General features: G+C 38.7%; 1 protein-coding gene across 5 annotated transcripts in view; it reads right to left on the bottom strand.

Moving 5' to 3' along the window:
* Nucleotides 1-13477, bottom strand: part of LOC136864029 (JNK1/MAPK8-associated membrane protein) — a 181042-nt gene that overhangs the window by 22346 nt on the left and 145219 nt on the right. For 2 of the 5 annotated variants that reach the window (XR_010859254.2, XR_010859255.2), the window contains one exon: nucleotides 1769-2081. The exons of 1 other annotated variant lie outside the window; for it this stretch is intronic. Coding sequence is in view for 2 of the 4 variants with exons in the window: in XM_067140541.2 (XP_066996642.1) it covers nucleotides 1866-2081 (216 nt within the window). In the remaining 2 variants the exon portion in view is untranslated. Of the gene's footprint in view, nucleotides 1-659; nucleotides 2082-13477 lie in introns of those variants that run through there. 2 more of the 5 variants (XM_067140541.2, XM_067140544.2) reach the window with 1 other exon arrangement.

The following is a 13477-nucleotide window of genomic DNA, read 5'->3' as shown; positions in this document are numbered from 1 at the left end:
ATAGGAAAGGGCTAGGAGTGGTAAGAAAGCTGCCGTGGTCTTTATGAAGGTACAGCCCTAGCATTTGCCTGGTGTGAAAATAGGAATCCATGGAAAACCATCTTCAGAGCTGCCGAAAGTGGGGTTCGAACCCACTTTCTCCCGGATGCAAGCTCATAGCTGTGCGCCCCTAACTGAAGGGCATGGTGGGATTCAAACCTACCATCTCCTGAATGCAAGCTCACAGCTATGTGATCCTAACCAAGTGGCCAACTTTCTCGGTCTGTACACTTCTCATATGCAAGACTGTTTAAACTTTTCATTTTTTTTTCTATTGGCTTTACGTCGCATCGACACAGATAGGTCTTTTGGCGACGATAGGACAGGAAAGGGCTAGGACTGGGAAGGAAGCGGCCGTGGCCTTAATTAAGGTACAGCCCCAGCATTTGCCTGGTGTGAAAATGGGAAACCACGGAAAACCATCTTCAGGGCTGCCGACAGTGGGGTTCGAACCCACTATCTCCCGAATACGGGATAGTGGCCACAATTAAGCGACTGCAGCTACCGAGCTCGGTTAAACTTTTCAATCCTCAGGTGCTCTAAGTTCCTTTTTGAAGTTATGATGAAGATGGAGCTGGCATAAGATTTCCCTTACCAGGACATGCATTCTACTTAATTAATTATTTAATTAATTTCTTTATTTATAAGATAGTTGAAATAGTACATTAAAAGCTATGTGTTTACAACCTAATTACACAGAAGTCTTCAGTTCATAAAATAACTCAACAACAATTGATTATCTTACATGAATACTTCTTGTGACTTATCATTATTTACAGGGACCTAGCATCTAGGTCAGGGCCTCTCTGAGTGCATGCACTGTGCACAGTGCAAAAGACGACTTTGCTTGGTTGACCAGAGTGCAGACCCCCACTCCTCGATTTGGAGCAATAGAGCTGTCTCTCTCTTTCCCCATGCCTGTCTCGCTCGCTCCACTTGTCTCCCTCTTCCTCACTTGCTCCATAGTGCTCGAAATCCGAGCCGAGTTGAGGCGAGTTGAGCTGAGCTTAGCCAAGTAGCCCAGAGACGAAGCGTTGGTCCGAGCCAAACCGAATCAGACCGATGCACTGTGCGCAGGAACTCTGCGCCTCAATTTGCACGCGTGAGATTTTGGGCATTTGAGAGGCCTTGATCTAGGTCTTCGGTCCAGATGATTACTTATTTACCTGATTATCGAGGATAGGATTCTAAAGAACTCAGCCGCGAAGGGTAAAATAAGCAGAGGGAAAACATGACGATGGTTAGACACAGCATTCAATAATTCTGAGCACGGGATGAGGAAGTTAAAGAGACTGCAATGCTAGCTGAAGGGCACAAGAGTGTATAATGGAAATTAATGTACATTTTTCTTTGTTTACAAGATCAAATAATCATTAAACAAGCATCACATTTTTCAATGTAGATGTTTATGTGGTAACACTGGAGTGAAAGTGACAAGAAAAACCTGACCTCAAACACTCCATGTCTAGCATGAGGTTTACCAACACAGGTTCAGACCTAGGCCAAAAGTGCTAAGTCCTCCTCAGTTTTGGAAGGCCTTTTATCACAATTATTACTAAATCTCAGCTTTTGCAGCAAAGTACCCAACTGAGAGATTTTTAAAAAACTAGAAGTTACTTTTAGTGTATGTGGTGATTAAATTTATCTCCAATGAAATATATAAATATTTCAATGATCAATATATATTCAGTAACTTATACCTTTGTTACGTAATAAGTATGTAGATTACCTTTAATTATAAAACAGGTATCTCAGCCTTTTATGGGTATATTTTGATCAAAAGACTCATATGTTCAATCTCATGAATCTATTATATTTGTTGGAGATCAGTCATTATGAAGTTTGCTAGGATCGGTGAATCGAGCTGTTAAAATATAAAATACTGCTGGCAGAGGCACTAATGCTACAAGAGATGCATGGAAGACTGGATCCTTCAACTGAGTAATGGCAATGATTCCATAGGCATGCAGCAGCCAATGACCAATGAGAATCACCATATTTCGTACATCCTTTACTGTGCTGATGATTAGGAACTGCATAGACTGAAAGGAAACAAATAACATTTAGTATACCACTCAACCCTCATAAGTAACTAGAAAAATATCAACAAAACAACAAAGATGATTAGATAGGAATACTATTATTTAAGAGCCTTATTTGTTTACTAATGGCATAGTTCAAGAATGTCTAAGATACCTTCAAAATGGAGTAAATCTATAGGATCAGACAGAGTAAATTTTAACACGCCCTCATTTCTAATAATAAAATTAAGGAAACAGCATTCTGTTATCAAAATCTTCCCCAGACCCAGATATATGAAAACAATGCCTCTATTCCTGATGCATTCTTACTCTGTTGAATAAGAACTCGTACCTTACCATGGAGTTTCTTAAATGTTACCAAAGTGGACATAGTGGGCTGATGCTGATAATGTTTATGAGCATGACATCATGGTAGGGTAAAATATGTTTATTTTTATTCCTACACTGCCTTACACAGTGAGTCACCTAAATTCCTTTGTTTTATCATGTCAATATTAACAGTGAGTGGACTTATTTGTTAACACCGCAGTTACGCATGACCTCTTCCACTGGTGTAGTCATAGAATCGATTAGGGCAGAAGGTTAATTCTGTCATTGCCTGCCACCTCGTCTGAGGCCGCAATGACATCCCAGAGAACGTCATTCATATTTGTCACAGGATCTGGCCAGGTCAACATTATTACTCTCTTCGTCTTGGCCCACAGGTTCTTGATGGTATTCATGCTTGCCCCACAAGGAGACCAGGCGATAACCATTCCTGAACTAATTGGGATGTTTGGATCAGAGACAGCTCATGCTGAAATTGAATAACGTTGGTGAGATGAAGCACCTATACGACAGGGATCCTAATATTCTCTAAAATGTGACATATTGCTTGGCAATGAGACCATGCATGATTCTGTCCAACATTCCTATCAAGCGAGAGCTTGTTCAACTCCAACACTCAAGAGATATATAACCAGAGCAGTGATGCATTGCCACATGACATTCGACCAATCACAATGCACGCTGTCCTCTGAAAATGCAAAGTGGTACACCCTCTGATCATCAGTAAGCTTTTGTTTCTTAGTCTCTCGCTGGAATTGTAACCCTGCATCATTGAAGAGTCTCAAGGCTGTCCTCGAGCTGCCAGGGAAAACACATGACCTGGTGTAACTCCATGGAGTTCATGAACAAGACTGAATGGGCCTCAGGGATCATCCTATTCCCAGTGTGAGACGTGCCACGAACCCGAGCCAGCATGTCGGCTTATGTCTCCTGGGTCTCTGTTGCGGTTAGATTTTCTTGTTCAACGAGAGCAACTACCCAGTCAAGGATGTCAAGTCCTTGGTGTTCCATAGTTGCCGGTAGAATGACCTACCTGAGTGTAATAAGCATGGTACTAAGCAGCTTTTATACGATATTCTATATTTATATGATGAGCAATTTTAATGCTTGAAATACAGATATCTTGAAAATTTATTGTGCAGTTTCTCTAATTTACTGATGTAAGATTTATAGAATGGCATACAGACTAGAGATGCATATTCCACCCGACTCCGTATTGAGGAATTAAATAGCGCTAGGGCATAAATATAATTCATATCTTTGCCATTTCTTATAATAAATCCCAATAGTTTATGTGTTTATGTGTCTCACTACAAATGTGCTCAATATGCAAATTTAATTAACGGTTGCAAGTTAATGTAATTGCAAAACACTTTTTAATATTAATGATGGCAACTTCTATATGAGTAACATTTCACTGCCCCTGAGTATTGAACTAGGAACCACAACATGATGGTTGCATGTGACAATGCTTGTCACTGTACAGGTGGACTTAGGGTTTTTCCAGAGCCTTCACTTTCTGTGTCGGCAAGTTGGGAACGAGCGCATGGCAGCATAGACTAAGGTCAATGCAGGTAAAAGTTCCGTGCACTACATTAAAATGGATTGCTTCCCCTGTATTCAAAATGTATAAATCCAGCTCTCCTATCAGCTTCTCGAATGACTCCCCCCTGGGTTAAAGCATTTCAGAGCCCAATGATGGGAGATGACCATTAAAATCACCAAATAAGAGGAAAGGTGCTTTTTTCTGCTAGTTGTTTTACGTCGCACCGACACAGATAGGTCTTACGGCGACGCTAGGACAGGAAAGGGCTAGGAGTGGGTAGGAAGCGGCCGTGGCCTTAATTAAGGTACAGCCCCAGCATTTGCCTGGTGTGAAAATGGGACACCACGGAAAACCATTTTCAGGGCTGCCGTCAGTGGGGTTCGAACCTACTATCTCCCGAATGCTGGATACTGGCCTCACTTAAGCGACTGCAGCTATCGAGCTCGGTGAGGAAAGGTGTTGGGAGCTGATCAATAAGGTCAATTACATTATTGATATTAAGAGGCTGGGCTAGTGGGAAATTTACATTACAAACTGTAGTCATGACAGGCAAGGAACCATACTGCTATGCGTTCAGCTCGGTTCTTAATGGAACCGGTTTGCTGCAAGTATCAGATCAAGTGAAGATAGCACTGCCACCAGAAGCCCGGTTGGCATTATCCCATTCCTTCACAGTAGACTAAAACTCATGAAGACTGTACGATGAACTCATCTGAGATTTGTTTCCTGAATTATACCCGCTATGAAATGACTGATTAGTTGGCGCAGCTCACACATTTCCACTGTCACAGTACCTTAGTTGCCTTCGCTGGCATAGGCTTCTTTATGGCCTCACCTTCAGTCATTTGCGATACTGTTATCTTGAGCAACTGCCGCTTTGGGTGCGATGATCTTCACAGGTGTAAGCAGGAGGAACTACGAACTTGACAGATTTTGTGCTATAAAGCTAAAGTCTAGTGTCTCGGCAGACATTTAGGGAATTTGAAGTTATGAGTTCTTTTTCAACTTGTACCACGCACAGACTGATGTGAACAAAAAGATACCACATGTCAAAACCTTTGGCAGTTATAGCCCCGCATGGAAGGCAGGATGTATGCTGTATGCTGTTACCTAAACTTTCCGTAGTAACAACAACTTGAAGGAGACAATGAATACATTGGTGGCAATATCTTCGCCATTGATTTTGCGCGCAATGCACCTGATGTGTCACGCCATGGTTCTGCATGACTTCCTCCAGCTCATCGCTAGAGTTCAAGATAAGGTCACAGTGGAGTGAACCAGATTCAGAGATCTCAGAAATTATAATGTTAGTGGATAAAATGCAGAAAACTTGCTAAAAAAAGTTATTTAGGTAAACATGTTTAATTTCTAACGATGCTATGTTTTGCAATCTGCAAGCATGAATTTGAACAAGAAGTGATTTAAATACCACCTCAGGTATTAGTTATTGAACATTTAAATTCTCATATTTAGATCGATGCTTTCACAGCCCGTAATTCTAGACAGGAATTTAAATGTTCAACTGATGTGCAGGGAAGTACCAAGTATTTTTCAAGATTCTTGACGGTCACTGAATATCACTGGACAGGTAATATCAGTTCATATTTTTAAAAGGTACTGCTATTTGTTTTAGGCCACACTGACATAGATAAGTCCTACAGTGACAATGTGACAGGACAGGGCTTATGACTAAGAATGAGGTGACCGTGGCCTTAATTAATGTACAGCCCCAGCATTTGCCTGGTGTGAAAATGGAAAACCACAGAAAATCATTTTCAGGGCTGCCGAGAGTAGGGATAGAACCGACTATCTCCTGAATGTAAGCTCACAGCTATGTGACCCAAAATGCATAGACAGCTCTCATAGTAAGATAACAACCGTCTATATACTAAAAATGACCTCTGTACATTGCAGGATGTTGCTGGACCAAATTTCAAGATGTGGAACTTCTCTTGGATGATATCTGCAGGAGGATCATGTTCTTCTCCTTTCAGTATTTAGCAAGCGATGAAAGTGGAGTATCCTGGATTTCTTTCTCTCTATAACTGCATGGAATTTATGCAGTAACTTCCATTCAACATCTCTCTCTACTGCACTATGCCTTGTCTTAGTATCCTCAATAATATCTCATGACTGGAGCCCGGATTTCCATGCACTATCAAATCTCGAAATATGCATGCAGTCATGCAATATCAAATGATGAAACATGCACAACAAACTGGAAAATATGCACTATCAAACTTTAGTTCCACGTTGTTATATTTTCACTTCCTTTTGAAACATTTTACAACAACTAATTTCTCCATATTTTCTTCATTTAAGTTTATTCGTTCTTCTGACAGAACACTGCTGAATACGGAAAATTATCTTTCTACGTCACAAGAAGTGACAGGTTCTAGAGGTCCTACATTTAGGATGAAGTATACTTGAAGTTATGTCTTTTCGAAAATTACCTTAAAAATTCCTTACCTCAATCCATTTAGACACAAGGTCTCTTCGCATACTTTTAACAAGTGGTATGATACCAACACTTCACAGCACAGTCCAACACTAAATTACAATTTGAAGTGTGTAAGCGTGCTGCTTTCAACTCCCTTCTTTTCTCAATTATTTTCGCCTCAGACATGTGAACAGTGAGAGTTCGGAGTTCGGGGTAGAAAGTTCCAGGAAAAGAAAACAGGATTCAGTGCAAAACCAAGGTTTGTAAGCGGCTATCTCAGTAACGCGGCATCACAGAAGTATGATTGAAGTTTTGATTTCTTCGTCTAAAGACGAAAAAAAGAAATAACATCTAGTAACGCAAAATTTTCGATTAGTTTTTACTGTGACACTTTATTTCTAAGGATTAGAGAGGTTGACGGGGGGGCCTTCCCGCTTATGTCAATATTTATTCAAGCAACAGAATAGAACGTGCTTGGCTAACTGGATTACAGGACCTTTATGCATCTAACTTGGTTGTGAAGAAGTATACCAGGAATACATTATCTTTCTCTCTCAACAATAAACAAATAACGTGGATGTACGGCCCCAAATTCTGCAAACCCATGTTCAAAAAAAGGCACTATCATGCAAATTAACATAATACATGCGCCAAAGTCAGAAGAAAAGTCATATATTCCAATATAAATGTCAAATTATTCGCTACTAAATCCAAAATCTTCAAAATATGCATTATGCATGAATGTTTTCCCAGAAAGGCCAAAACATGCAAACATGCACGGAAAAAGTACAGTTGTTTGGAATTGGTTAGTCATAAAACAAATATTTGGAAAGTTTCAGAAGTGTAACCAGCTTATTTAGGAACATCAATTTGCATGGAAATCCGGACTCTACTCATGACCCTTGTAGATAAAGTTCAACAGCTTCCAACTTTACACTGTCAGCAATAAAACCAAAATTGCTCTGCAATGGAGCATTGTAGCTTTGGTTCACACTCAGAAATGGCTGATTGTTTTGGAAATGAATTCACTACAGATTTTACTTCATGAAAATCATCAATGTAAAAATTCACAGCCTCTACCTAAGTACCCCATCTTGTTAGAACTAACCGAGAAGGTAGCGGGTGTTGGGTAACTGGATTTTGTAATACTACACACCCTGTAGAGCTTTGGAAAACTCAACCGAGAGGAACACTCCAAGTCCTTCCTGATCTGTTCTGAAGTCTTTGAACATACCAATCACGAAATCATAGCGTGGTTTTTAAATGCTGGACTTAAAGTGCTATGGCCCAAGGGCGTTCAGGAGGGAAAAGTGCTTGTATTATGTTTTGATACTGCGGTGTACATGTTGAAAGTGGCTACTGCGTTAAAAATGTATTCCATACTAATATAATCCATTTCACCTGTCTAGCTCATGGACTTCAACAGCTTGCTGAAGAAGTGTGAGGAATCTATCCTCAAATCAGTGAGCTTGTTTCAGCAGTAAAGAAGGTTTCATAACAGTTAAAAGTTAAATAATTTTACACAACATAAAATTACGTAGTAAAAAAATGTATGAAGTCATGTCTCCAATGCCGATTGCCGGTTTATGCGCGTGCGCATACAGTAGTTACTGTATGTTATGACCGTGGACTTAGGAGTCGGAGAGACAATGTAGAGTCGCTCCAAACAGAATACTGTATCAAGATACCTTGACGTCAAGAGCTGGGCTAAGTGGCTCAGATGGTTGAGGCGATGGCCTTGTGACCCCAACTTGGCAGGTTCAATCCTAGCTCAGTCCGGTGGTATTTGAAAATGCTCAAATACGTCAGCCTCGCGACGGTAGATTTACTGGCATGTAAAAGGACTCCTGGAAGACAAAATTTCTGCACCTCGGTGTCTCCAAAAACCGTCAAAAGTGGTCAGTGGGACGTAAAACCAATGACATTATTATTATTATTATTATTATTATTATTACTTTATTTTATTATTATTATTACTGAGATCAAGAATACACTCATTCAGTTTTGGAGCGACTGTACACTGCTTTTAAAAAAAACAATCGAGATTTTTTTTTTTTTTGTGACGGATTATACGCAGAACGGTTAATCGAAGAACGAATAATAAAGGTTTTACTGTAGTTGGTGTCTTGGGGTTGTAGGATATAAAGTATATTCTTCCCTTGAAACCAACAACAGATTCGTCAACCGACAAGTTTGGCCCATTTAAATCTAAGAATTTCATTTTTGTCCGTATTGAACTGAGAATGGAAGATAGGAAACTTAAAACGGTCCACCTTTTCAATACAAAATTGTTATAGTTTATTACAACATATATTTACATTTGGAACTAGTTTCGACGCTGTTTGGCGTCATCTTCAGCCAAAATGTGGGAAATAGGCTAGCATGTAGACATTTATATTACACAAGGCGTTATATTAAACAATACACATCTTGCAAGGAGATAAAAACAGGGACAAATATAGAAACAAATGAATCGTTGAGAAAGCAAAAGTTATACATATTAAAAATAACCTTAACCACACATCTTCTAGTGCGAAAATATTCGCCTTGAATGATTCCTGAATACAAAACGCACGCGCACACATTTCTGAAGAGCCAGCAGGCAGGAAAAAGTAAAGTGAAACCTTAAGAGTTCTTCTGAGAAGAGTTCATCATTTTTTCTGTGTTCCGACTAACTAATGAAGTTTCCCTTGAGTTCCTGATAAATACACACAACAGGAAATTCTCCTTCACTCTCAACAATAGCTATAAAGACCAACGGTAAATTTCATTTTAAATATTGTGCAGAGACGTGAAGGCATGATCTTGAACATGATATAACTTCTTCATTTAACCCAATTTTTTACACAAGGTGTTACATTCAACAATACACATCTTACGAGGAGATAAAAACAGGGACGAATATAGAAACAAATGAATCGTTGAGAAAGCAAAAGTTATACATATTAAAAATAACCTTAACCATACATCTTGCAGTGCGAAAATATTTGCCTTGAATGATTCCTGAATACAAAACGCACGCGTACACACTTCTGAAGAGCCAGCAGGCAGGAAAAAGTAAGGTGAAACCTTAAGAGTTCTTCTGAGAAGAGTTCATCATTTTCTTTATGTTCGGACTAACTAATGAAGTCTCCCTTGAGTTCCTGATAAACATACACAACAGGAAAAACTCCTTCACTCTCAACAATAGCTATAAAGACCAACGGTAAATTGTATTTTAAATACTGTGCAGAGACGTGAAAGCATGATCTTGAACATGATATAACTTCTTCATTTAATCATTTAATCACCTTTGAAAGCCTCTCTCTATATTACGTAGCTTCATTAACACCACCCTTCTGTAGATGCACAGACTTCATTATTTTGTATTGAAAAGGTGGACCGTTTTAAGTTTCCTATCTTCCAAGTTTGGCCCAAGTATGAAATATTCCCTACATTTACTGTCACACATATTTTAGAAAATAACTGACTCTCTGAGGTCTGGTTCTAAGGCTGGTACCTTGATTTTGAGTGTTTTCTAAATGGAGCATACAAAATATTTGTAAAAAACGTTTCCTAGTGAAAATTTCACTGAAGAAAGGCACATGACAAACAAATTCTTTAGACCAGTAATCTTTCATATATGGCAAATGAGATGTTAGACTTTAGTGTAAAGCTGTAAATAACTCACTAGACTCATGTTTATAGAATATAATTGTAGTTACTAATAAAAGTTCTGATTTTAGTCTGACTAGGTAAAAATGTTCAAGCTTAACTTGGACCAGACTGTTGGAACATGTGACAGAAAATTGGACTGCAGATTGTTAATAATCAGAAATTGTGTTAGTTGAGAGACTATCTTCATTTAAAAAATAGTTATGATGATGCTGACATCATATCCAGATTAGGCCTAGAAATCAGCAACGACAGAGTCGCATGCTTTTCTGTAATATAGTGTACAGATTAGGATAAGGGATGGCATGGTCATCAATCACGTGCACTAAGTCGACATTTATTATTATTTTTGTTTAAAATAATGCAGCTGGTGTTATGCTTAAAGATGGATTTATGGATATGGATATGTTATTAGGATGGATCAGTAATCCAAGGATAGGAAGGAGTTCTTCCATTTATTATTTTTTGCGCAGACAGAAGATAAGACTAATTTTTATTATTTATTCTTTTGCAGAATATTCAAGATGTGGCAGCACCAGCAAAAATCCAGCAACATGAATTTAAAAAATTTTGGCAATTGTAAATTCATGAGTTAATCAGGCAACGTTCAGCAAGAGATGATTATGTTAAATTAAAATTTTATGTGCATATCTTAAAATATATGTCACGCCTATTTTAAATAAAATTATTTTCTTCGTATTGTCATCAACCCTTGTCCTTTAAATGCCTCTAAAATTGGGACAGCTTGCAAACGAAAGGTCCACCTTGGCATCTCTTGTATGCTTGCTGAGTTGACCGGGTAAGTTCTCTAAAGGTTTCCTTGATTTTCCTGTATGCAGCATCTACTTTTCCTACAATCTAACAACCTTCAGCATCCTTGCACTTGTCTTTCAGCCATTCTTCCTTAGCTGTGCTACGCTTTCTATCTATTTTATTCTTTAATTGCCTGTATTCTTTTCTGCCCTCCTATTTTTTTTTGCATTCTTGTACCTTTGTTGTTCGTCAATCAAGTATAGTATCTCCTGAGTTACAATCAATCAATCAATCAATCAATCAATCAATCAATCAATCAATCAATCAATCAATCAATCAATCAATCAATCAATCAATCAATCAATCAATCAATCAATCAATCAATCAATCAATCAATCAATCAATCAATCAATCAATCCATCCATCCATCCTGATCTGCATTTAGGGCAGTCACCCAGGTGGCAGATTCTCTATCTGTTGTTTTCCTAGCTTTTTCTTATATGATTTCAAAGAAACTGGAAATTTAATGAACATCTCCCTTGGTAAGTTATTTCAATCACTAACTCCCCTTCCTATGAACAAATATTTGCCCCAATTTGTCCTCTTGAATTCCAACTTTATCTTCATATTGTGATCTTTCCTACTTTTAAAGACACCACTCAAACTTATTCATCTACTAATATCATTCCATGCCATCTCTCAGCTGACAGCTCAGAACATACCACCTATTACATGTTATAAACCTGATTATTGGTCCATACTGAAAATTTACAGTTCAAAAATAATAAAGGTGTTCACTAATCCACCTATTCAATACTTTATTTTTTATTTTTTATGTGTTTTATATGTTTATGTAATCACTTTAAGTGGAAATAAAGTATTGAATAGGTGGATTAGTGAACATATTTATTATTATTGAGATGTACCACTTAGTCGAGCAGCTCGTTTCCTTTCTCCCAATTCTTCCCAGCCCAAACTTTGCAACATTTTTGTAACGCTACTCTTTTGACAGAAATCACCCAGAACAAATCGAGCTGCATTTCTTTGGACTTTTTCCAGTTCTTGAATCAGGTAATCCTGGTGAGGGTCCCATACACTGGAACCATACTCTAGTTGGGGTCTTACCAGAGACTTATATGCCCTCTCCTTTACATCCTTACTACAACTCCTAAACATGCTCATAACCATGTGCAGAGATCTGTACCCTTTATTTACAATCCCATTTATGTGATTACCCCAATGAAGATCTTTCCTTATTGTACCAGGAAGGCATAGGCCCTGGCACATCAGGTTATTAAATCTTTAAGTTGTGACATAAGGAACAGCTGTCCGAGGGAATGTTCTCATCTCTGCTGCTCTGTGTAAGTGTGAGGGAAACAGCAAGAGAGGGGAACAAGGTCAAGTGACGTCAGCGCCACATGTACCTCACCTCCCCATGGAAACGTCTAGAAATTATTTTTATAACTTCTAAACGACTCAACAAGAAAACAAGACAAACGCTAACATTTAGCCCACATTTCAAATCTACGATGTTGAAAATTTGAAATCAATCCACCTAGTAGTTTAGAAGATATGACAAGTTGAAGTTTGGAATGCATAACCACCCCTCTGTCGCTTGACCCAGTGAGCTCGCTTCCAGCAGAATATAAATAGGTCAACGACTCAAGGATATAGTCAGTTGAAATCTACAACTTGATCATGGCTAGAAGTCATACTGCTCCGTCGCACTTCGCGAGAGATGTGCAAGTCAGATTCTAAAACTTTGAATTTGTGTGAGATCGTAGTAAGTGAAGTTTCAACCGCGTCGTAGACGTGTGAGATGTTATAAAGTTCTATCAAACCGAGTTTCCTCATATAAGATTTACAGATTTCTTGAACAAGTGATCTTGCGATAGAGACTGTGCATTCAGGTAGAACTGAGAATACCAGTGTTTAATTTACCATTCAACAGTATTATGAACTTTGTTAATTCCTCACATATTTGAACTCTGTTGTGATCATTTACAGTGACAAGCATAATAAGAAATTGTGCGTGATAAATTAAACCTTCAATTAATGATAATTTTATTAGTCTTGAGATGCATTTCTTGTATGCAATTACAATTGTGAACTATTTGAAGTACTATTCCACTCAAATATTTAGTAATTAATAGGACTGAGTGTGGCTAAATTTCACGTTTTTCCTTGAACGTTCGATTAGTGTCATAAGAAAAGAACTGAATATTTTTTTGCTAGGGGCTTTACGTCGCACCGACACAGATAGGTCTTATGGCGACGATGGGATAGGAAAGGACAAGGAGTTGGAAGGAAGCGGCCGTGGCCTTAATTAAGGTACAGCCCCAGCATTTGCCTGGTGAGAAAATGGGAAACCACGGAAAACCATTTTCAGGGCTGCCGATAGTGGGATTCGAACCTACTATCTCCCGGATGCAAACATTTTTTAAAACACTGGAAATCTTGGTGGTGTCGTAATATAACACTACGTAGAACGTCATATACAGCGTGGGATTATTCGTGGTGTCTTCGAGGGACATTTGTGGTATCCAGTGAGGGATTAATCATGGTATCTACGAGGGATTAAACGTGGTGTTGTCGTGGGATGGAATGTGGTACGCTGCTGGGGCTGAGTTCGAGTTCAGGCTGTTCGCTGCAGAAGCTCCAGTCACCAAGTTGCAG

Source organism: Anabrus simplex, chromosome 2, assembly GCF_040414725.1.
Source record: "Anabrus simplex isolate iqAnaSimp1 chromosome 2, ASM4041472v1, whole genome shotgun sequence".
NCBI lineage: Eukaryota > Metazoa > Arthropoda > Insecta > Orthoptera > Tettigoniidae > Anabrus > Anabrus simplex.
The sequence above is the reverse complement of the archived record's forward strand: the minus strand, read 5'-3'. Positions and strand labels throughout refer to the sequence as shown.